At 41.1% G+C, this 24234-nt stretch overlaps 1 protein-coding gene and 1 long non-coding RNA gene across 2 annotated transcripts; one reads left to right on the plus strand and one right to left on the minus strand.

Annotated features, from left to right (window-relative positions):
- Positions 1 to 29: 29 nt before the first annotated feature.
- LOC309648350 lies at positions 30 to 2323 on the minus strand. Its single transcript, XR_014256625.1, has 2 exons — positions 1310 to 2323; positions 30 to 1183 (listed from the first exon to the last, which is right to left on the minus strand). It is a non-coding gene; the product is annotated as an uncharacterized lncRNA (long non-coding RNA).
- A 144-nt stretch (positions 2324 to 2467) lies between these two features.
- Positions 2468 to 22658, plus strand: LOC309648257 (vomeronasal type-1 receptor 4-like). Its single transcript, XM_082436722.1, has one exon. The coding sequence runs from the start codon at positions 20886 to 20888 to the stop codon at positions 21795 to 21797; it is 912 nt and encodes a 303-aa protein (XP_082292848.1). The 5' UTR covers positions 2468 to 20885; the 3' UTR covers positions 21798 to 22658.
- Positions 22659 to 24234: the final 1576 nt, after the last annotated feature.

Below are 24234 nucleotides of genomic sequence, written 5' to 3' on the forward strand. Positions count from 1 at the left end.
ATTTCCTATTTTATTGATTGCCATCATGGTTTTTTGTTTTTTGTTTTTTAATTAATTTATTTATTTTTGGCTGTGTTGGGTTTTTGCTGCTGCACGTGGGCTTTCACTAGTTGCATCCAGCATGGGCTACTCTTCGTTGAGGTGCGCAGGCTTCTCATTGTGGTGGCTTCTCTTGTTGAGGAGCACAGGCTCTAGGCACTCAGGCTTCAGTAGCTGTGGCATGCAAGCTCAGTAGTTGTGGCTCGTGGGCTCTAGAGCACAGGCTCAGTAGTTGTGGCACATGGACTTTGTTGCTCCGTGGCATGTGGGATCTTCCGGGACCAGGGATCGAACCCGTGTCCCCTGCATTGACAGGCGGATTCTCAACCACTGCGCCACCAGGAAAGCCCCGCCATCATGGTTTTTATTACTTCTTTACTTCTATATCTTCTGAAGGTGAATTGCTCTTAGTGTACTAACTTAAAGTAGACGCTTCTATAACTGATCATGGTACTTTCATCCTTGCTAATACAAGTATTTAGTGTTCTATATTTACCTCTAACATGTGCATCTACACATTTTGATAAGTTGTGCTTTTATTTTCATTCAGTTCATGATATTTTCTAATTCTCTTGTAATTTCATCTTTGCTCTCTATTTAGAAGTGTGTTGTTTCACTGTCACACATGTGGAGATTTTCCAGATTTCTTTCTGTTTCTGATATCTAATTTAATTCTGTCGCCATTAGAGAACATGTATAGAGAATGTGTATATTATTACCAGTTTTATAATTAATGAGTTTTTCTTCTGGACCTATATATTTTCCTGGTTCAAAATTTACATGTAGCCACATTAACAAAAGTGAAAAGAAACTGTGTCAATTATTTTAACATTATAAACATTGCCATTTCAAACTATAATCAATTCTGAAAAGTTCTTGACAAGATAGTTTACTATCTCTCTATATTAGCACATGTTTGAAATCCAGTGTGTATTTTATAATCAAAGCATCTCTCAGATGAATGCATTTCAAGTGCTCAGTAGCCACATGGGTCTGAAGCTACCGAACTGGACAGCCAAAATCTAGATCCTTTCACCAGCTCAGTGAAAAGTCTTATGAGGAATCATGTCTTTCAACTAATCAGCATTTAAAATATCAAAACCAGGACCAGGATTATTTCTGTTTGTATCTTCATTACCTAGTGCTAGGGATGGCACACAATAGGTCCACAGTAACTCGATGTGTCTAAATGGGTGGGGACAGATTCTGAGGATGAATAATCATTCAACACATTAAATCATTATCATGAACATTTTCCCCAAGCAGAGACGAAGAGCTGAACACTTTAAAGAAGCAGTAGCTGTCCTATCTGCCTGACTTATCTTTTAAAATCCATGTACCTGAAATGTGGACATGTCTGCTGGCCCCAGTGCATCAATTCACTGCAGAAGGAGCCAATGGGGAGGATTAATTGTGCCCCTTGTGCTGTGTGGTCTCTCAGAAGAATGAAATCAGACCTATTCCCCAGCTGAGAGAACTGGTACCCAAGAACCAATTATCAACTGAAATTTCCAACTATCAATTGATAATTCCAGCGATCAATTTAATGCATTCTAATGTTATCTCTCTATATTTTCTAATAAATGCTTTTTCTTAATCCCTCTCTGCATGTCCAGAAATGGTTCTGTTTGGCAATAATTGCCCAGAACACAGGGAGAGGCTGGAGGTCCAACGAGAGACTCAAGGAGAGAGATCCATGTGTGTCTTAGAACAAATTACAATCTCCTTGCAGAGTCATGTGGACACAACAGAGACCTGAGGACTTTGAGGAGGGAAACACTGGCTTCAAAGGAGGTATTTTCCAGATTAAACAGACCTGAGACCATAAATATCAAGGGTTGTGGAACTTAAGCTCAGGGGAAAGTCCAGCCTTCAGATCATATGCTGATGATCATGGTGAACAGACTTTGGAACAGTTTGGAAAACTGAGACCATGAAGGAAAATGCCCAATGGGAAACATAATGAAGGGGGCCCCTGGTGCACTTTGAGTGTCCCCTCCTCCCCATTTATGACTTTCATTCTGAACTTGGATTCTTCCAAAGCGAACATAGAAAACTTCCTCTGCTCTCTGCTCAGCTGCTCATGTAGATCTTCTCAGTAATTACCAGGAGTTGTCACTAATCCCCAGACGTGGATGAGGGTGAGGAGCCCTGGGGATAAGATTTGCTCCTCATTGGAGACGCCCCAGACTCTCCATGCAGACAGTGTCACCCCTACTACAGATGACATGATAATGGCACCTCTGTGGGAAGATCAGGTCCAGGCACCCTGTCCCTATAATTATGGCCCATCCTGATTGACACTTCCCTGCACAGAGCTCTGGAACCAAGTCCAGGCAGATGAGAGCTCCGTAATGTTCAATCTCAGGGAAGAAAACAGGGGAGAAGGGCTCTCCAACAGGAGAGGAACTCAGAGCTGTGCTGTCAACACCCTTGGGCAGGACAGGTGCTCACCCTGCCTTGTCCTGAGCTGCCCCATTCATGCCCTGGCTGGGCAGGTAGAAGGTGGGAATGTGCTGGGGTGTGTATCTGAGTGGGACCAGAGCCATGTGGTTCACTGCAAATCCCTGTGCCCTGGAGTCCCTGAAAATGATGGAAAGAGGGATGGGGTCACTATGGAATCTGTGATGAGCCTGTTATGGCCAGAGTCACTGAGCTTCTCAATCATGTAAAAAAGGGTGTACTGATTTTCTAGGACCTAACATATGAGGGTTGGGTGTACAGTTTCTGCCAAGATATACTGTCACCATTCTGGGTGTTCTTAAGTTGTGTGTGTAGGTGTTGCTCATATTTTTATCTAATTGAATGGGGAAATGTCTCATTGTCCTACTTGAACCTGGAGCAAGAGGAGGAAGAAAAAAGAATTTGTAGTGAGATGAAATCCAGTTAATTGTCAAGTCTGCCAAAATGGTGTGAATGTTGGAAAATAACCAATGTATGCCTGTTGTTAAAAATTGGAAATAGGATTAGAATAATGCTGTCTGTGGTAATTCAACACTGCATTTTATATTTTGAAGTACAGTGGAATGTACCTTGGGCCATGGTATTGTCTGAATGTTTCTGTCCCCCTGAATTAGTATATTGATATGTAACCCCCAAAGATGACATTATTAGGATGTGGGGCCTTTGGGAGGTGATTAGGTCATGAGGGTGGAGACCTCATGAACTGTATAAGTGCCCTTATAAAAGAGTCCTCAGAGAGCTCCATAGCCCTTTCCATCATGTAAAGGCACAGCGAGAAGGTGCAAGCCATGAATCAGGAAGGGAACTCTCTCCAGAAGGGGACAATGCTGGTGCCTTGATTTGGACTGCCACCCTCCACAACTGTGAGCAATAAATTTCTGTTGTTTATAACCCACCCAGTGGGTGATATTTTGTTATAGCAGCTCAGACAGACTAAGGCCAATATTGAAAAGGACTCCAGGTGGTCGTCACAGCTAAGACAGAGAGAAAATGTCTGAGAAAAGGTTTAGAGATTCTTTCCTGGAAGCAACGTGCCCCCACCCAACCCAACTCTCCCTGTGTCCCTCTCTCCAGGGCTGTGTTCCCGACTCCTTTGTCCATTGTCCTGGGCACACGATGAGCTCTCTTAGCAGGACTTTCTCGTTCTCTTAGGAGGTCTTCACAAACCAGCTCTGATTTCTTTGCTGACTTGGGATGAGGTGAGTTACACACTCCTCTGCTTGTTCAGCATCATATAAATTCCTGCTGCTTCCACTGTATTGTGTGCATTTTTAGTCACGGCAGATATAAAACCCAGAAGTTACGAGGAAGCAACTGGAGCAAGAAGTGCTCAGGCACCAGAGAAAGAAACAACCCCTTAAATTTTGTTTCCGTGAAAGCAGAGCTGTGTCATCAGAAATGTTGTTGGAAAATAGGGCTTCCGAGTCACTCCCTTTGTCTCTTTTGAATGGTTTGCACCTGCTTCTCTTATCACATGGAAACTGACCTGCCCACACTGGTCCCCCCACACCTGTGGGTGAAGAGAGGCTCGGGATGGGGGGCGGCAAGCACTGGGGTGTGCGTTCCTGTCACAGCACAAGGGCACCTTCTGTGGGTTCATTTGACTCTAGCTGTGGTGGTGCCCCCATGTGTGACTGTGTGGGGCTGGGGGTCCTGGATTGTGTGGGGGCAGGTGTGTCCTTCTGCAGTTCTGGTTCATGATTGATGGTGTCAGGGAGGCACCTCCCCTGTGGGGTAGGTTTCTGTGTGTCCCGGGAAATGTACAGCCAGGAGGTTTGACCACATCCCTCACCCCAGTAAACTCTCAGCCCCATGGGAAGGAGGCCATGGGCCAGGGTTGTGGGAGGAGAGGTGCAAGGGGATGAGGGGACCTGTATGCACTTAGGAGTCGCTGGGAGGTGTGATGTAGGGAGAAATGAGTGGGGTTTCAGGGGGTTATATGAGGATTTACTGGGCATGAGATTCAAGTCAGATCTTTTGCCAACAAACAATGTTTGGTCGGATTCATTGAGACTAAAGTTTAACAAACTATAGAAATATGGAATTGTACAAGTAATTGTTAGTCAAAGGAGATTTCTGTATAATTAAAATTTCTGATTAGAGACTTGTATAATACAGGTTTATCAAAGAAACTGCAGGGAATGGATTGCTCTGTGGTAATGAATCAAGGGTAGAGTGGGATTATATATAAGGATACATTAAAATATATATATCAATACATTCTTGCTATTATTTTGAACAAACTTAACTCTAAGATTAAGAACAAGAAAAATGTTTTTATTTTACCTTCACTTATTCCTCTGCAATGCTCTTTCTTCATGTAGATCCAAATTTCTGATCTGTATCATTTCCCTTCTCTGTAAAAAACCTATTTTAACACTTCTTGCAAAGCAGGTCTACTGACAACAAAGTCCCTCAATTTTACGTCCTCTGAAAAATGTCTTTATTTCTCCTTAATTTTTGAAAAATATTTTTACAGGGTAAAGAATTCTAGGTTGGATTTTTTTCCCTTGTAGATATTTCACTCCACTCTCTTCCTTGCTTGCTTAGTTTCTGAGGAGAAGCTGGAAGTCATTGTTAACTCTGTTCCTCTATAGGTAAGGTAAGGTTTCTTCCCTATGGCTTCCTTCAGGAATTTTTCTTTATGTTTGAAAATACAGTAGTTTCAATATGATATGCCTAGGTAAAGAGGGGTTTGGGGGGAGAGGCAAAGTGCATTTATCCTCCTTGGGGTTCTCCGAGCTTACTGGACCCGTGGTTTGGTGTTGTCATCAGTTTGGGCAAATTATCAGTCACTGTTCTTTCAAATATTTCTTCTGTTTCTTTCTCTCTATCTCGCCTTCTGGTAATCCCATTATGCATCTGTTACACCCTTTGTAGTTCTCCCATAGTGCTTGGATATTCTGTTTGTGGTTTGTTTGTTTTTTTCAGTCTCTGTTCACCTGGCTTTTCAGTTTGCAGGTTTCTATTGATAGATCCTCAAGCTCAGGGATTCCCTCCACATCAGTGTCCGCCAATCTACTAACAAACCCATCAAAGGTATCCTCCATTTCTTTTTCTTTTTTTTTTTAAATTAATTAATTAATTTATTTTTTGGCTGTGTTGGGTCTTCGTTTCTGTGCGAGGACTTTCTCTAGTTGTGGCAAGTGGGGGCCACTCTTGATCGCGGTGCGCGGGCCTCTCACTATTGCGGCCTCTCTTGTTGCAGAGCACAGGCTCCAGACGCGCAGGCTCAGTAGTTGTGGCGCACGGGCCTAGTTGCTCCGCGGCATGTGGGATCTTCCCAGACCAGGGCTCGAACCCGTGTCCCCTGCATTGGCAGGCAGATTCTCAGCCACTGCACCACCAGGGAAGCCCCATGGTATACTTTTGCACATAATCCAGTATTGCTCCAGGTAAATGTTACTCCAGAGTGGGTGGAGATTTTATTTCATAGGTGAAGATAAGAATCCTGGGAAATGAAGGAGGTATTTTTCTATTTTAGTATGTATCTTTTTTTCACTCATATTTCTCCAACATACTGTAATGTTACACAGGAAATCAGTGTTGTTCAATGTGCTGATTCACCTTTAAACCTGAATCTTCTTTACATGGTTGACCCTAGTAAATATGATTAATTAGATGGATGAAGTAATGTGAGGGAGGGAGAAGAAGCTGCCTGTTTCATATTTCTCACTTGAACGTCTAGTTTTCATCACTGAAGAACAGAGACTTGGGTCTTATTTTTCTATTTGTCCTATCTGCTTCTTTCTCTCTTTGTTTTTTCTTTTGCCTTCTTTTGGGACAGTCTGGTGTTTATAATATTCCATTTTTTAGATTGATAGAGTTAAGGTATAACAATTTTTAGTGATGGTTTTAGCTATCACATACAGGTTCCAATAGTATTATATTGTAGTTAGAAGTATTGTTGACGGGCTTCCCTGGTGGCGCAGTGGTTAAGAATCTGCCTGCCAATGCAGGGGACACGGGTTGGAGCCCTCGTCCAGGAAGGTCCCACATGCCACGGAGCAACAAAGCCTGTGTGCCACAACTACTGAGCCTGTGCTCTGGATCCCACAAGCCACAACTACTGAGCCCACCTGCCACAACTACTGAAGCCCACGCACCTAGAGCCCGTGCTCCACAAAAGAGAAGCCACCGCAATGAGAAGCCCGCGCACTGCAACGAAGAGTAGCCCCTGCTCGTGGCAACTAGAGAAAGCCCTAGAGAAAGCCCACACGCAGCAATGAAGACCCAATGCAGCCATAAATAAATAAATTTATTTTTTTTTAATGCTGAAAATAAGACATGGAACAACATAAATGACCATCAAAAGATGAATGGGTAGGGAATTCCCTGGTGGTCCAGTGGTTAGTACTCTACGCTTCCACAGCAGGGGGCGCTGGTTCCACCCGTGTCGGGGAACTGAGATCCTGCAAGCCGCGCAGCGTGGCCAATTAAAAAAAAAAAAAAAGTGAATGGATAAAGAAAAGAAAGGTTGTGTGTGTGTGTATATGTGTATATATATATATATATATATATATATATATATATATAATGAAATATTAATCTGCCATAAATAAGAAAAAGATCCTACCTTCTAACAACATGGATGGACTTTGAGAGTATTATGCTAAGTGAAATAAGTTACACAAAGAAAGAAAAATACTGTGTGATATCTCTTATATGTGGAGTATGAAAGAGCCAATCTCATGAAACAGAGAGTGGAATAGTGGTTTCCAGGGGCTGGGGTGGGGGAAATGGGAGCTGTTGGCCAAAGGGTAGTAAATTTCAACTAAAAAATAAGTTTTAAGGATCTAATGTACAGCATGGTGACTATAATTAACAATACTGTATTATATACTAGAAAGTTCTTAAGAAAGTAGATCTTCAGTGTTCTCACCACCAAGTGGAAAAAGTTAATTATGTCGGGGGATGGAGGTATAAAGCTTATTGTATTTCACAGTATATATATATGTGTATCAAAATATCATGTTGCACACCTTAAAACTACCTATGTTATATGTCAATAATATCTCAGTAAAACTTTTTTAAAGAGTAAAGATGCTGTGATATTCTCAGTGCTTCACACCAGGGGACACAGCATGTCTACCTATCTCAATAGTGGTGATGGGCACCTGCCAGGTCTCTCCATGTTACATTGACCATGTGGTTTTGCAGTTGGTTAGTTCTCTACTAGAAGGTATCCTGAGATTGTCCCAGTATGCTCTTGCTCATCACCTGTACACTCACACACATTAGCTCCCAATCACAACTTTTTTTGCCCGAATCAAAATATGATGATTGTCTGATTTCAGCCTTCAACATTTATTGGTAGGAGTCTATTGAAGGAAGAGGTTTCCCTTCACCCGTGTGTTTATTTAAGCATTCATTTTTTCATTTATTCACTTTTATTCATATCAAATATACTCCTAAATTCCTATATGTTTCAAAGGGATGCATTCTGATGCAACATTGTCTATTTTAATGCTCATTTTGCCCCAGATTTGAGCAGTGTAAGATCAATAAAGCTAAAACAGCCAAAAAAAATTGTTGTAGGCTCATCTTGTACTGGTCCTGATGAAGTCCTGTAATCAGTTATTTTACTAGAAAATACTGATTCCTTCAAATCAAGATGAATGTTTAGGAAGCAAGATCTGCTATTAGCTCTATTAGTATGTTGCTACCAGTATGTCATTTCTTCTGGTACCTTACAGGAAAAAGAGCTCATAGTTGTTTCATTTTCATGAACACACACACACATGTTTATAATGAACTATGAGTGATTTGTGATTACTCCAATTCAAAACCAGTCCTTAGGACTCACCCTACCCTTTCCCTCTTCTATGCTTATAAATATCCCAACCAATAAAAAAAATAATAAAAAAATAAAAGGAGCTTTTAGAAGCATTAAAAAATAAAAATAAATAAATATTCCAACCAACAGTGGGAAACCTGGACCATATTCACCCCAATATATGTATTATCTACTCAAAGATGGCTTACATGCTTAATATCCCAGTCCATAACCACTTTGCCTGCCTTTTTCATGTATATTACATACTGAAGAGAAAAATATTTAATCAAATAATCTAATACCTTCATGTAAGGAGAAAAGCTACTGGCAATAGGAGGATTTTGTTCCAGTTAGAGCCATTCGTTCTGCATATAAAACTTCACCTAGTTAGGGACCAGGTAAGTTTCCCCAAGAAAATTCTGATTTAGGGAAGAAGTGGAATCACAGAGGTAAAAGTGAATGAGCTATTTGTGCCTTTGCAATAAAAGTGAAGAGGATGTCTGTAGTGTGGGTTTTTGCTGCCTGACCTATTTTTCTTTCCACGGTGCGTATGACCTTGGATGTTGACACAGCCGATGACGTCCTCGTCATAAATGATGACTTGAGAAGCCTTTGAATTAGCCTTAAAAGAAGAATAAAAACATGAAGACATACTCAGAAACAAGACAGGAAAAGTAACTTCTCAGTGAAAACCCTGTTGGAAACCCATGGGGACGTGTGGCTGTCCCAGGTATTGGGAGCACTATGGACCTTCAGATGGGGTGGGTAGTGGGCAGTAGAAGTCCCACAAAGTACAAGGAGTTGCACGAGGGAAATTTTTATTACGGCATCAGATAATAAATATTTTAGGCTCATGGGCCATGTGGTCTCTGGCACACCTACTTAATGCTGCCTTTGTAGGTGGAAGCTGCCATAGATAATATAAAGATGGGTGTGACTAGGTTCCAATAAAGCACTCCAATAATTGTTCCAATAATAGGCTTCATCGTCCCATGGAATCACGTGGGCATGAGGGATACACAGTATTTTGAGGTGGGAAAGCTGACTTCAAAATGGAGTATTTTCCAGATTAAAAAAAAGACCTAAGGCCCTAAATAGGAAGAACCGTGGAATGTAAACTCATTGGAACCAGACTCCTGACCAAGATGGTCCTCAGTATTGTGAGGAGATGAAAAGCTTTGAAGAACACACCCAACTGAAAATATAGTAAAAGTCACTGATGCACCTTTGCATGTCCCTTTAATGCCTGAGGACAACTTTGGTTCTGAACTTTGATTTTCCGCAGGGAACGCAGAAAACTTTTTTCACCTGCCGTCTGGCTGCTCATTAGGATCTTCTTTAACTGCTTAATCAGCTGAGGAGGATGACGATGATTAGCGCTGGGGATCAAACTGGCTCCTCACGGGAGGCGCCCCGCACTCTCCATGCAGACAGTGTGGCCGAGACAGCAGATGACGGGATGGTGGCGTCTCTGCGGGGAGAGCAAGTCTGTGGACCGTGTCCCTATATAAACTCAAGAGCCTCTGACCCATCCTGATCGACACTTCCCTGCACAGAGCTTTGCAGCAGAGACCAGGGAGGTGAGTGCTTCCTTATTTTCAGTCTCAGGGAGAAAACAAACAGGAGAGAGGAAGTCTCCAACAGGAGAGGACCTTGGAGCTGTGTTTGTGCACAAACGTTGGGCGGGACACATGCTGACCCTGCCTCACTCTGAGCTCACAAACCCATGATCTGGTTGGATGGAGCTGTGATCTAGGGAGCATAGGGTGGGGTTTCTAGTGGGGTCATATGAGGATTCACTGGACGTGAACTTCAAGTCAGAACTTTTGCTAAGAAAAGTTTTAAAATGAGATTCATTGGGGCTACAGTAAAACCTAGCGTCCTCGAGTGCCAGAGAATTTGCTGGTAATTATAATTCAGAGGAGAGCTCAGGAAAAATAAATTTCTGTATTTCCTCCCTCAGTTGTTGGAGATGATGTGGAATAGCAGTAGGTGATGATTATAGGAAGCTCCCTGTGTCCAGACACTGTGGGCTGAGTATCTATTAGCCAATAAGGAGAATACTACTTGTCTTCACCTAGCTCTCAATGTATTAGGAAGACAGAGGAAAAAGGAGTATTAAAAAAAAAACAACAAAAGTATGAGTTTTGTTTTGAGACTAAAAGAGTGACTTGGCCACAGTGATTGAGGATGGCTATCAGGTGTCTATGAGCAAGTGAAATCAGCTGGGCTGGAGTCCAAGGAGGAGTGAGGCAATTGAAGTGATGGGAGAGGCGAATTCCAGGAAGGGGGGAGAATGTGAATTGCTGCGATGAAAGTAAAATGTGATTCTTGCTTTTTTAAGGGAAATAAATTCAGCTGGACTTAGAAAAAGGAGGAGAGGACCGTATATGTGCGAAATGCACTTAGTTTCCTGACCGTGAATATTATTATCATCCCTCACATTCCTGCCCGTGGTAAGTAATGAAATGAATGTTTTCTTTTCAGAAAACCAACTCTTGGTTTCATTGATCTTTTCTGTTGTTCCTCTGGTTTCTATTTCATTTGCTTCTGCTCTGGTCTTTGTTATTTACTTCCTTCTGCCAACTTTGGGCTTAGTTTGTTCTTTTTAGTTTTGTGATGTATAAAGTTTGAGAGCTTTCATTTTTTCTCTTTATTATTTTTTTTGAAGAAATTGTTACTTTTATTTTTAAATTTTAGGGAAATTCTTCTCATTATCAGTAATTAGAAATTACTTCAGTAATTAGAGACAATGCATGTAATATAATGTTATACTGCTACCCACAGAACCTTAATCTTATTTAGAAAAGTTAGCATTACTGTGACTTTTTTCTTTCTGGAATTCTTTTCAGAAAACTGATTAATTCCCTTGAAGAATGTTTTGTATTATACTGATTAATTCGTGTCATGCTGAAAAACTACATTTCAAAAAAATATTCGTAGTTGAAAATAATCCCAGCTATTACTGTACTGCTCAGTTGTGTCCAGTATATTTTTGTTATGCTGTAGGTCTCCAGAACTTTTCCATCTTTACAAAGCTGATCTCTATACCCTTTAAAAAACAAGTTGTTATTTTTCTCTCTCCCCAGCCACTGGTATCCACCATTTTACGTTGATATTCTATATATATATTTGACGACCTTAGGTACCACATGTGTGTGGAATTCTAAAGCATTTGTGTGTGTGATGGGCTTATTTCACTGGCATATTGTCCTCAAATTTCATCCATGTTGTTTCATGTGACAGGAGTTCCCTTTAAAGGCTGAATAATATTTCATTGAGAGTTTACACCATATTTTATTTACCCATTCATCTGAAGGTCAACATTTGGGTTGTTTCTGCCTCTTCGCTATTGGAAATAGTGCTGCTGTGAACGTGCGTTTGCAAATGTCTCTTCAAGTCTTTGCTTTCTATTATTTTGGATATGTACCTAGTATTTGGATGACTTGGTCGTATGGTAGTTCTAGTTTCGATTTTTTGAGGATCTGCCATATGTTTCCTGTAGTGGTTGCTGCATTTTATAAACTTAGCAACAGTGCACAAGTGTTTGAATTTCTCCTCATCCTCAAAAACGGTTGTTATTTTCTGGGTTTTTTCAAGAGTGATAATGTTAATTTGGGTAAGATGATATCTTATTTTGGTTCCCTTTTGCATTTCTCTAAAGATTAGTAATCTTAAGCACCTTCTCATATTCTGGTTGGCCATTTGTATAACATCTTTAGAGAAGTGTCTATTTAAAGTCGTTTGCTCATTTGTTAATCAGATTATTTGTTTTTAGTTAAGTTGCAGGAGTTCTTTACATATTTTAGTTATTAACACCTTAGCAGATATGTGATAAGTTATATTTCACTCTGTTGGTTGTGTCCTTTGATTCATAGCAGTTTTGAGTTTGATGTAGTCTCATTTGTCTATTTTTGGTTTTGCTGGCTGTGCTTTTCATGTCATATCCAAGAAATCGATTCTAAATCCAACATCAAGAATTTTTCAGCTATTATTTTCCTATAGGGGTTTGATAGTTTGGCGCTGTGTGTTTAGACTTTTGATATATTTTGAATTAATTTTGTATATGGTGTAAGTGTCCAGCTTCTTCATTTTGTATGTGGATATCCAACTGGCCCAGCATTATTTGTTGAAGAGACTCTATTTCACCACTGAGAGATATGGGCACCCTTGTCGAAAATCATTTGATCGTATAAATGCGGTGGGGTATCTCTGGGGTCCCTAGTCTTCTCCATTGCCCTGTATATCTGTATACCACGTTGTTTTCATTAATAATTTTTTGCGGTAAGTTTTGAAATCAGGAATTGTGAGACCACAAACTTTGTTCTTTTGTAAGATTGCTTTGAACATTCAAGGGTCCCTTGAAATTCCTTATGAATTTTAAGGTAGATTTTTCTGTTTCTGAAAAAAAACTGTTGGGATTTTAATAGGATTTGCACAGAATCTGTAAATAGCTTTAGACATTATTGACATCTTAACAATACTAAGGGCTTCCCTGGTGGCGCAATTGTTAAGAATTCGCCTGCCAGTTCAGGAGTCACAGGTTCGAGCCCTGGTCTGGGAAGATCCCACATGCCGCAGAGCAACTAAGCCCCTGCGCTACAACTACTGAGCCTGCGCTCTAGAGCCCGTGCACCACAACTACTGAGCACTCGTGCCACAACTACTGAAGCCCACGCGCCTAGAGCCCGTGCTCCGCAACAAAGAGAAGCCACTGCAGTGAGAAGCCCGCGCACCGCGACAAAGAGTAGCCCCCGCTCGCCACAACTAGAGAAAGCCCGCACACAGCAGAGAAGACCCAAAGCAGCCAAAAATAAAAATAAATAAATTTTTTTTAATTAAAAAAAAAAAAACAATAGTAAGTCCTCCAGTCCATGAATACAGGATGTCTTTCCATGTATTTGTGTTTTCTTTAGTGTTTTCCATCAATGTTTTTAAATTTTCAGTGTACAAGTCTTTCTCTTCCTTGGTTAGGTTTATTCCTCAGAATTTAATCTTTTGATGGTATTGTAAATGGAATTCTTAATTTCCTTTACATATTGTTCATTTAACCTAAAGTTTTATATTTTTATAAAACTTCCTTGTTTCATTAATTTTTAAAAGGCAGCCTCCTATTTCAGATTCGCCTATTTCCTAGATCCAGAACACCATCACCTAGAGGTGCCTGGCGTCCTCATTTTCGTTTCTCTTCCTTTCCTTCCACTCATTGATGTGGGTATTTTCTCAGTCGTCTGATGTGTTTCTGCATTTCTCTCAGAAGGAAGTAATCTGTGTGTAAGTGTATTCAGTGTGTCCACGGGAGGAGGGAGCCTCCTGTGTTGCCATCTTGGTGACATCACCCGATACATTCTTTTTTTTTAACATCTTTATTGGAGCATAATTGCTTTACAGTGTTGTGTTAGTTTCTGCTGTATAACAAAGTGAATGAGCTCTACGTATACATATATCCCCATATCCCCTCCCTCTTGTGTCTCCCTCCCACCCTCCCTATCCCACCCCTCTAGGTGGTCACAAAGCACCGAGCTGATCTCCCTGTGCTATGCGGCTGCTTCCCACTAGCTATCTATTTTACATTTGGTAGTGTATATATGTCCATGCCACTCTCTGACTTCGTCCCAGCTTACCCTTCCCCCTCCCCACATCCTCAAGTCCATTCTCTACGTCTGCGTCTTTATTCTTGTCCTACCCCTAGGTTCATCAGAACCAGTTTTTTTTTTTTAGATTCCATATATATATGTTAGCATATGGTATTTGTTTTTCTCTTTCTCACTTACTTCACTCTGTATGACAGACTCTAGGTCTATCCACCTCACTACAAATAACTCAATTTCATTGCTTTTTATGGCTGAGTAATATTCCATTGTATATATGTGCCACATCTTCTTTATCCATTCATCTGTTGATGGACACTTAGGTTGCTTCCATGCCCTGGTTATTGTAAATAGTGCTGCAATGAACATTGTTGTACATGACTCTTTTTTTTTTTTTTTAATTTATTTTTGGCTGCATTGGGTCTTCGTTGCTTCTTGCAGCCTTTTTCTAGTTGTGGTGAGCGGGGGCTACTCTTCGTTGTGGTGCACTGGCTTCTCATTGCAGTGGCTTCTCTTCTTGCAGAGCATGGGCTCTAGGCACTCAGGCTCAGTAGTTGTGGCAGACAGGCTTAGTTGCTCCGTGGCATGTGGGATCTTCCCGGACCAGAGCTCGAACCCATGTCCCCTGCGTTGGCAGGCAGATTCTTAACCACTGCGCCACCAGGGATGTCCCCATGACTCTTTTTGAATTATGGTTTTCTCAGGGTATATGCCCAGTAGTGGGATTGCTGGGTCACATGGTAGTTCTATTTTTAGTTTTTTGAGGAACCTCCATACTGTTCTCCATAGTGGCTGTATCAATTTACATTCCCACCAACAGTGCAGGAGGGTTCCCTTTTCTCCACACCCTCTCCAGCATTTATTGTTTGTAGATTTTTTGATGATGGCCATTCTGACCGGTGTGAGGTGATACCTCACTGTAGTCTTGATTTGCATTTCTCTAATGATTAGTGATGTTGAGCATCCTTTCAGGTGTTTGTTGGCAATCTGTATATCTTCTTTGGAGAAAGGTCTATTTAGGTTTTCTGCCCATTTTTGGATTAGGTTGTTTGTTTTTTTGATATTGAGCTGCATGAGCTGCTTGTATATTTTGGAGATTAATCCTTTGTCAGTTGCTTCGTTTGCAAATATTTTCTCCCATTCTGAGGGTTGTCTTTTCGTCCTGTTTATGGTTTTCTTTGCTGTGCAAACGCTTTGAAGTTTCATTAGGTCCCATTTGTTTATTTTTGTTTCAATTTCCATTTCTCTAGGAGGTGGGTCAAAAAGGATCTTGCTGTGATTTATGTCATAGAGTGTTCTGCCTATGTTTTCCTCTAAGAGTTTTATAGTGTCTGGCCTTACATTTAGGTCTTTTAACCATTTTGAGTTTATTTTTGTGTATGGTGTTATGCAGTGTTCTAATTTCATTCTTTTACATGTAGCTGTCCAGTTTTCCCAGCACCACTTACTGAAGAGGCTGTCTTTTCTCCATTGTATATTCTTGCCTCCTTTATCAAAGATAAGGTGATCATATGTGTGTGAGTTTATATCTGGGCTTTCTATCCTGTTCCATTGATCTATATTTGTTTTTGTGCCAGTACCGTACTTTCTTTTCTTCCGTTTTTCTTTCTCAAGATTGTTTTGGCTATTAGGGGTCTTTTGTGTTTCCATACAAATTGTGAAATTTTTTGTCCTAGTTCGGTGAAAAATGCCAGTGGTTGTTTGATAGGGATTGCATTGAATCTGTAGATTGCTTTGGGTAGTATAGTCATTTTCGCAATGTTGATTCTTCCAGTCCAAGAACATGGTATATCTCTCCATCTCTTTGTATCATCTTTAATTTCTTTCATCAGTGTCTTATAGTTTCCTGCATACAGGTCTCCTTAGGTAGGTTTATTCCTAGGGTATTTTATTCTTTTTGTTGCAATGGTAAATGGGAGTGTTTCCTTAATTTCTCTTTCAGATTTTTCATCATTAGTGTATAGGAATGCAAGAGATTTCTGTGCATTAATTTTGTATCCTGCTACTTTACCAGATTCATTGATTAGCTCTAGTAGTTTTCTGGTAGCATCTTTAGGATTCTCTATGTATAGTATCATGTCATCTGCAAACAGTGACAGTTTTACTTATTCTTTTCCGATTTGGATTCCTTTTATTTCTTGTTCTTCTCTGATTGCTGTGGCTAAAACTTCCAAAACTATGTTGAATAATAGTGGTAAGAGTGGGCAACCTTGTCTTCTTCCTGGTCTTAGTTGAAATGGTTTCAGTTTTCACCCTTGAGAACGACGTTGGCTGTGGGTTTGTCATATATGGCCTTTATTATGTTGAGGTAAGTTCCCTCTATGCCTACTTTCTGGAGGGTTTTTATCATAAATGGGTTTTGAATTTTGTCGAAAGCTTTTTCTGCATCTATTGAGATGATCATATGGTTTTTCTCTTTCAATTTGTTAACATGGTTTATCACATTGATTTGTGTATATTGAAGAATCTTTGCATTCCTGTGATAAACCCCACTTGATCATGGTATATGATCCTTTTAACGTGCTGTTGGATTCTGTTTGCTAGTATTTTGTTGAGGATTTTTGCATCTATGTTCATCACTGATATTGGCCTGTAGTTTTCTTTTTTTGTGGCATCTTTGTCTGGTTTTGGTATCAGGGTGATGGTGGCCTCGTAGAATGAGTTTGGGAGTGTTCCTCCCTCTGCTATATTTTGGAAGAATTTGAGAAGGATAGGTGTTAGCTCTTCTCTAAATGTTTGATAGAATGTGCCTGTGAAGCCATCTGGTCCTGGGCTTTTGTTTGTTGGAAGATTTTTGATCACAGTTTCAATTTCAGTGTTTGTGATTGGTCTGTTTATATTTTCTGTTTCTTCCTGGTTCAGTCTCGGAAGGTTGTGCTTTTCTAAGAATTTGTCCATTTCTTCCAGATTGTCTATTTTATTGGCATATAGTTGCTTGTAGTAATCTCCCATGATCCTTTGTATTTCTGCAGTGTCAGTTGTTACTTCTCCTTTTTCATTTCTAATTCTGTTGACTTGAGTCTTCTCCCTTTTTTTTTTTTGAGTCTGGCTAATGGTTTATCAATTTTGTTTATCTTCTCAAAGAACCAGCTTTTAGTTTTATTGATCTTTGCTATTGTTTTCTTTGTTTCTATTTCATTTATTTCTGCTCTGATCTTTATGATTTCTTTCCTTCTGCTAACTTTGGGTTTTGTTTGTTCTTCTTTCTCTAGTTCCTTTAGGTGTAAGGTTAGATTGTTTACTTGAGATTTTTCTTGTTTCTTTAGGTAGGCTTGTATAGCTATAAACTTCCCTCTTAGAACTGCTTTTGCTGCATCCCATACGTTTTGGATCATCGTGTTTTCATTGTCATTTGTCTCTAGGTATTTTTTGATTTCCTCTTTGATTTCTTCAGTGATCTCTTGGTTATTTAGTAACAGATTGTTTAGCCTCCATGTGTTTGTGTTTTTTACGTTTTTTTCCCTGTAATTCATTTCTAATCTCATAGCGTTGTGTTCAGAAAAGATGCTTGATATGATTTCAATTTTCTTAAATTTACTGAGGCTTGACTTGTGACCCAAGATGTGATCCATCCTGGAGAATGTTCCGTGTGCACTTGAGAAGAAAGTGTAATCTGCTGTTTTTGGATGGAATGTCCTATAAATATCAATTAACTCTATCTGGTCTATTGTGTCATTTAAAGCTTCTGTTTCCTTATTTATCTTCATTTTGGATGATCTGTCCATTGGTGTAAGTGAGGTGTTAAAGTCCCCCACTATTATTGTGTTACTGTCGATTTCCTCTTTTATAGCTGTTAGCAGTTGCCTTATGTATTGAGGTGCTCCTATGTTGGGTGCATATATATTTATAATTGTAATATCTTCTTCTTGGATTGATCCCTTGATCATTATGTAGTGTCCTTCCTTGTCTCTTGTAACATTCTTTATTTTAAAGTCTATTTTATCTGATATGAGTATAGCTACTCCAGCTTTCTTTTGATTTCCATTTGCATGGAATATCTTTTTCCATCCCCTAACTTTCAGTCTGTATGTGTCCCTAGGTCTGAAGTGGGTCTCTTGTAGACAACATATTTATGGGTCTTGTTTTTGTATCCATTCAGCAAGCCTGTGTCTTTTGGTTGGAGCATTTAATCCATTCACGTTTAAGGTAATTATCGATATGTATGTTCCTATGACCATTTTCTTAATTGTTTTGGGTTTGTTTTTGTAGGTCCTTTTCTTCTCTTGTGTTTCCCACTTAGAGAAGTTCCTTTAGCATTTGTTGTAGAGCTGGTTTGGTGGTGCTGAATTCTCTTAGCTTTTGCTTGTCTGTAAAGCTTTTGATTTCTCCATCAAATCTAAATGAGATCTTTGCCGGGTAGAGTAATCTTGGTTGTAGGTTCTTCCCTTTCATCGCTTTAAGTATATCATGCCACTCCCTTCTGGCTTGTAGAGTTTCTGCTGAGAAATCAGCTGTTAACCTTATGGGAGTTCCCTTGTATGTTATTTGTCATTTTTCCCTTGCTGCTTTCAATAATTTTTCTTTGTCTTTAATTTTTGCCAATTTGATTAATATGTGTCTCAGCGTGTTTCTCCTTGGGTTTATCCTGTATGGCACTCTCTGTGCTTCCTGGACTTGGGTGGCTATTTCCTTTCCCATGTTAGGGAAGTTTTCGACTATAATCCCTTCAAATATTTCCTCTGGTCCTTTCTCTCTCTCTTCTCCTTCTGGGACCCCTATAATGCGAATGTTGTTGCGTTTAATGTTGTCCCAGAGGTCTCTTAGGCTGTCTTCATTTCTTTTCATTCTTTTTTCTTTAGTCTGTTCCGCAGCAGTGAATTCCACCATTCTGTCTTCCAGGTCACTTATCCGTTCTTCTGCCTCAGTTATTCTGCTATTGATTCCTTCTAGTGTAGTTTTCATTTCAGTTATTGTATTGTTCATCTCTGTTTGTTTGTTCTTTAATTCTTCTAGGTCTTTGTTAAACATTTCTTGCATCTTCTCGATCTTTGCCTCCATTCTTATTCCAAGGTCCTGGATCATCTTCACTATCATTATTCTGAATTCTTTTTCTGGAAGGTTGCCTATCTCCACTTCATTTAGTTGTTTTTCTGGGGTTTTATCTTGTTCCTTCATCTGGTATATAGCCCTCTGCCTTTTCATCTTGTCTATCTTTCTGTGAATGTGGTTTTTGTGCCACAGGCTGCAGGATTGTAGTTTTTCTTGCTTCTGCTGTCTGCCCTCTGGTGGTTCCTTCTGGAGAATTTTTAATTTCATTTATTGTGTTGTTTATCATTGTTTGTTTGCTCTTTAGTTCTTCCAGGTCCTTGTTAAACGTTTCTTGTATTTTCTCCATTCTAGTTCCAAGATTTTGGATCATCTTTACTATCATTACTCTGAATTCTTTTTCAGGTAGACTGCCTATTTCCTCTTCATTTGTTTGGTCTGATGGGTTTTTACCTTGCTCCTTCATCTGCTGTGTATTTCTCTGTCTTCTCATTTTGCTTAACTTACTGTGTTTGGGGGTCTCCATTTCACAGGCTGCAGGTTCGTAGTTCCCATTGTTTTTGATGTCTGCCCCCAGTGGGTAAGCTTGGTTCAGTGGGTTGTGTAGGCTTCCTGGTGGAGGGCACTGGTGCCTGTGTTCTGGTGGATGAGGCTGGCTCTTGTCTTTCTGGTGGGCAGAACTGTGTCTGGTGGTGTGCTTTGGGGTGTCTGTGACCTTATTATGATTTTAGGCAGCCTCTCTGCTAATGGGTGGGGTTGTGTTCCTGTCTTGCTAGTTGTGTGGCACGGAGTGTCCAGCACTGGAGCTTGCTGGTCATTGAGTGGAGCTGGGTCTTAGCGCTGAGATGGAGATCTCTGGGAGAGCTTTCACCATTTGATATTACATGGGGCCGGGAGGTCTCTGGTGGACCAATGTCTGGAATTCGGCTCTCCCACCTCAGAGGCTCAGGCCTGACACCCGGCCAGAGCACCAAGACCTGTTCTTTAGGAATTCTGGGGTATTTTGTTCTTTGTTTTCTTTCTTTCAGGTATTGTTTTTTTTTTCTTACTTAGTTGCAGTGAAATTTCCAGGAATGAAGCAATAGGCAGGTGAATGGTCTCCAATTCGAAGCCAGGCGTTTGTCAAGCTCTTGCTAGTTCTTGTTTTCCTGGTTCCCCTGGAGGGAGAACCAGGAGGTGGTGCTGGGCTCTGTCCCTACTGCTTCCCCATGCAGACTGGTGCGCACACGTCCTCTCGCTGCCTCTGCTCTTGGAGGGGCGGCCTGTGAACACACGTCCCAGTCAGGGGGCATGTAGGGCCGTGGTGTGGACCGTCTGTGTAGTTCTCACTCTGTCCTGTCTGCCACAGATCGGCTGCTTCACCCTCTTCTGACAGCCTCAAATGCTTCCCTTCCAGTTATGCAGGGATCTTTATAGTCCTTTCTGGAGTCCAGGGTCTTCTGCTAGTTTTCAGCCGGTGTTCTATGAGAACTGTTGCATCTATAGGTGTATTCCTGCTGCATCTGTAGAGATGAACTCGATGTCCACCTACTCCTCTACCATCTTGAATCCCGATACATTCTTGAAATATTCGGGATGATCATGAATTCTAAAAGGGGTAGAGTACGTTCTTTGTCTCCTGTCAATTATTCATATACTCAGTACATGTTATTTAACACCTATTATGTGTCAACTGTGTTGGTGAACAAGACAGACATGGTTCCTAAGTTCATGGACCTTACATGCAGGTGGAGAACAGGACATATTGATACAGGTAAAGAGAAGTAAATACAAAATAATAATGGTGAAAGTTATAACTGATGTCAGGTGTCTGTTCTCCAGGTAAAGCCATTTCTCTGGAGTATGATGGTGTCTTTTTTCCTTGGGAGAAGTAAAGAGTGAGAATCCCTTCCCAATGTTGGTTATGTAAGAAGGCTGCTGATGTCAATGCCAGCACAGCCTCCTTTCTGCTTCAGGCCACTCTGAAGCCCTCTCCATGTCTTTTCAGAAAGATGTCCTAAGAACTGCAAACCAGGCAGCTCTAAAAAACCATGTATCTTATACAGATAGCAGTTGGGTCTCTGGCCAATGTCATCCTTTTCTTCCACAACATCTCTCCAGTCTTGCTTGGCCACAAGCAGAGGCCCACCCACATGGCTGTGGCTAATTTCCTGGTTCTTCTCTCCTCTGGGATTCCCCACACAGTGGCAGCTTCTGTTTCAAGGAACTCCCTGTCCAGTCTTGGGTGTAAACTTGTGTATTATATACAGAGAGTGGCTCACAGCACCACCCGGTGCTCCACCTGTGTCCTGAGCACCTATCCGTCCTTCACCCTCATCCCCAGGGGAGTGGACTGGACGATGCTGGGAAGAAGAGCCCCCAAGGTCATTGGTCCTTCCTGGTGCATCTGCTGGATGCTTAGGGTCTTAATGAATATCTTTGTTTCTGTGACAGTCACTGGTCCACAGTACATGGGAAATGAAACTGACAACCAAGGGAAGTGGTTCTGTTCATCTTCAAGTCCCTTTGCAGACATTGTCATCCTGTGGTCCACCTCTGATGCCATGTTTATTGGCCTCATGATCTGGTCCAGTGGCTACATGGTGCTTCTCCTGCACAGACCCCACAAGAGAGTGCAGTATATTCACACCCCCACTGGCTACCACAAATGTCCCCCGGAGACCAGAGCCACCCACACCATCCTAATGCTGGTGGTCACCTTTGCCAACTTTTACATACTAAATTCCATTTTCGCTTTTTATACCACTGCTTTTTTAGATTCTCGTCTGTGGTTAATGCAGGCCACTCATATTTTGGCTTTATGTTTCCCCACTTTTAGCCCCTTCCTGTTGATCCTTAGGGATCCTAGAACTCCTAGGGACTGCTTGGGAGTTGTTGAAATCACGGTTGAAATGTTAAATGTATATGTCAGCTTCTATACCATCCATGATTACTATATTTAGTCACATTTACCAGTTACCCATTTTTATAAACTTTGTTATAAAACATGCATAACTTCATATTTATGATTTTAACCATCCTTAAGTATATAATGCAGTGACATTAAACACATTCACAATGCGTACAGCCATCACCACTTGCTATACCCAAGACTTGGTATCATTAAAAGAATCACTCGCCCTTCTCTCAGCCCAAAGGGCCCTCTGTTCTACTCACTGTCTCTATGGATTGCCTGTTCAGGTACTTCATGTAAGTGAAGTCACATAGTATTTGTCCTTCTGCATCTGCCTTGTCTCTCTAAGTGAAATGTTTTCAAAGTTGTCCCACCTTGTGGCAGATATCAAACTTTCGCTTTTATGGCTGAAATCTAGTCCATTCTATGTACATACAAGATTTCATTTATTCATTCAGTCGCTGATGGACACTTGCGTTGTTTTCATCTTTTGGCTATTGTGAATAGTGCTGGTATGAACATGGGTGTACACGTATCTGTCAAGTCCCTGCTTTCAGTTTTGTTGGATATCTACCTAGGAGAAATTGCTGTGTCATATGGTATCTCTATGTTTAACCTTTTGAGGAATCGCCAAACTTTTCCACAGCTGCTGCAATATTTTATATTCCCAACAGCAATGCACAAGCATTCCAGTTTCTCCACATCTTCTGCAATACTTGTTATTTTCCATTTCTTGACTATATCCATCCTAGCAGGTGTGAGGTGGTATCTTTTTTTTTAACATCTTTACTGGAGTATAATTGCTTTACATTGTTGTGTTAGTTTCTGCTGTATAACAAAGTGAATCAGCTATATGTGTATATATATATCCCCATATCCCCTCCCTCTTGCGTCTCCCTCCCACCCTCCCTCTCCCACCCCTCTAGGTGGTCACAAAGCACCGAGCTCCTCCCTGTGCTATGTGGCTGCTTCCCACTAGCTATTTTACATTTGGTAGTGTATGTATGTCAGTGCCACTCTCTGACTTCGTCCCAGCTTACCCTTCCCCCTCCCCACATCCTCAAGTCCATTCTCTATGTCTGCATCTTTATTCCTGTCCTGCCCCTAGGTTCTTCAGAACCTTTTTTTTTTAGATTCCACATATGTGTTAGCATACGGTATTTGTTTCTCTCTGACTGACTTCACTCTATGACAGACTCTAGGTCCATCCACCTCACTACAAATAACTCAATTTTGTTTCTTTTTATGGCTAATATTCCATTGTATATGTGTGCCACATCTTCTTTATCCATTCATCTGTCGATGGACACTTGGGTTGCTTCCATGTCCTGGCTATTGTAAATAGTGGTGCAATGAACATTGTCTCACTGTGTTTTGATTTGCATTTCCCCAATGGCTAATGATGTTGAGCATCTTTTCAAGTATTTACGGGCAGTTTGTATATCTTTGGAGAAATGTCTATTCAAGTCCTTGTGCGTTTTTGTATAGGGTTGGTTTTTTAAATTTTATTTTATTTTTGGCTGTGTTGGGTCTTCGTTGATGCGCGCGGGCTTTCTCTAGTTGCGGCGAGTGGGGGCTACTCTTTGTTGCAGTGCGCAGGCTTCTCATTGCAGTGGCTTCTCTTGTTGTGGAGCATGGGCTCTAGGCACCTGGGCTTCAGTAGTTGTGGCACGGGCTTAGTTGCGCCACGGTGTGTGGGATCTTCCCAGACCAGGGTTCAAACCTATGACCCCTACATTGGCAGGTGGATTCTTAACCACTGCACCACCAGGGAAGTCCCAACCCTGGGGTTGGTTTTGTTGTTAGTTTTTCAGAGTATTTTATATATTTTGGATATTGAATCCTTTTCAGTATAAGATTCACAAATATTTTCTACCAGTCTGTAGTTTGCTGCTGTCGGGGCGGGGTGGGGCAGTTCTTTAGAGACTGGTGAGTCTGTCGCTGCAGGTGTGCCATCCAGGGAAAGGGGATGTGAGTGGAGATTCAACTACATCCATCATGGTACCATTTTTAGTATTTGTCTTCTGTTTAATTCCCATTCTCAAATAATCGTTATTTGCCTTTATAATGACTGAAGTTAATGAGGCTTAATTAGGTTTGCCTGCGTGATTGAAGTGAGGCGATTTGAAGTCATCAGTTGCAACATTCCGAAAGGCAACACAGAAGCAATTCTGCCATAGTCCTATCGTGAACCTCTCCCCCATTGTTTATTCCCCTTTAAATGTGTCGGGTTAACTGCTACAGGGTCCCCCCCCCCCCGCCCCATATATGCACTAACACCAAACTGTTCCTAGCCAGGGTACAATTATCATTTTAAAATTCTCCAGGGGAAGGGGCTGCGAGGGGGTGTGTAGATGAAACTAGATCTCCTGGATGTAAACGATGGTTGAGGGTAGACAGGAGTTCCCCAGCCTTGGGTGGGCGAGTGATGACCCTGTTCATCTAGAGTTTCGTGCGCTTGAAAACGTCCATTAAAATCGTATTTT

Source organism: Balaenoptera physalus (genome assembly GCF_965194825.1).
Source record: "Balaenoptera physalus genome assembly, chromosome: 19".
In the NCBI taxonomy this organism is placed as follows: Eukaryota; Metazoa; Chordata; class Mammalia; order Artiodactyla; family Balaenopteridae; genus Balaenoptera; species Balaenoptera physalus.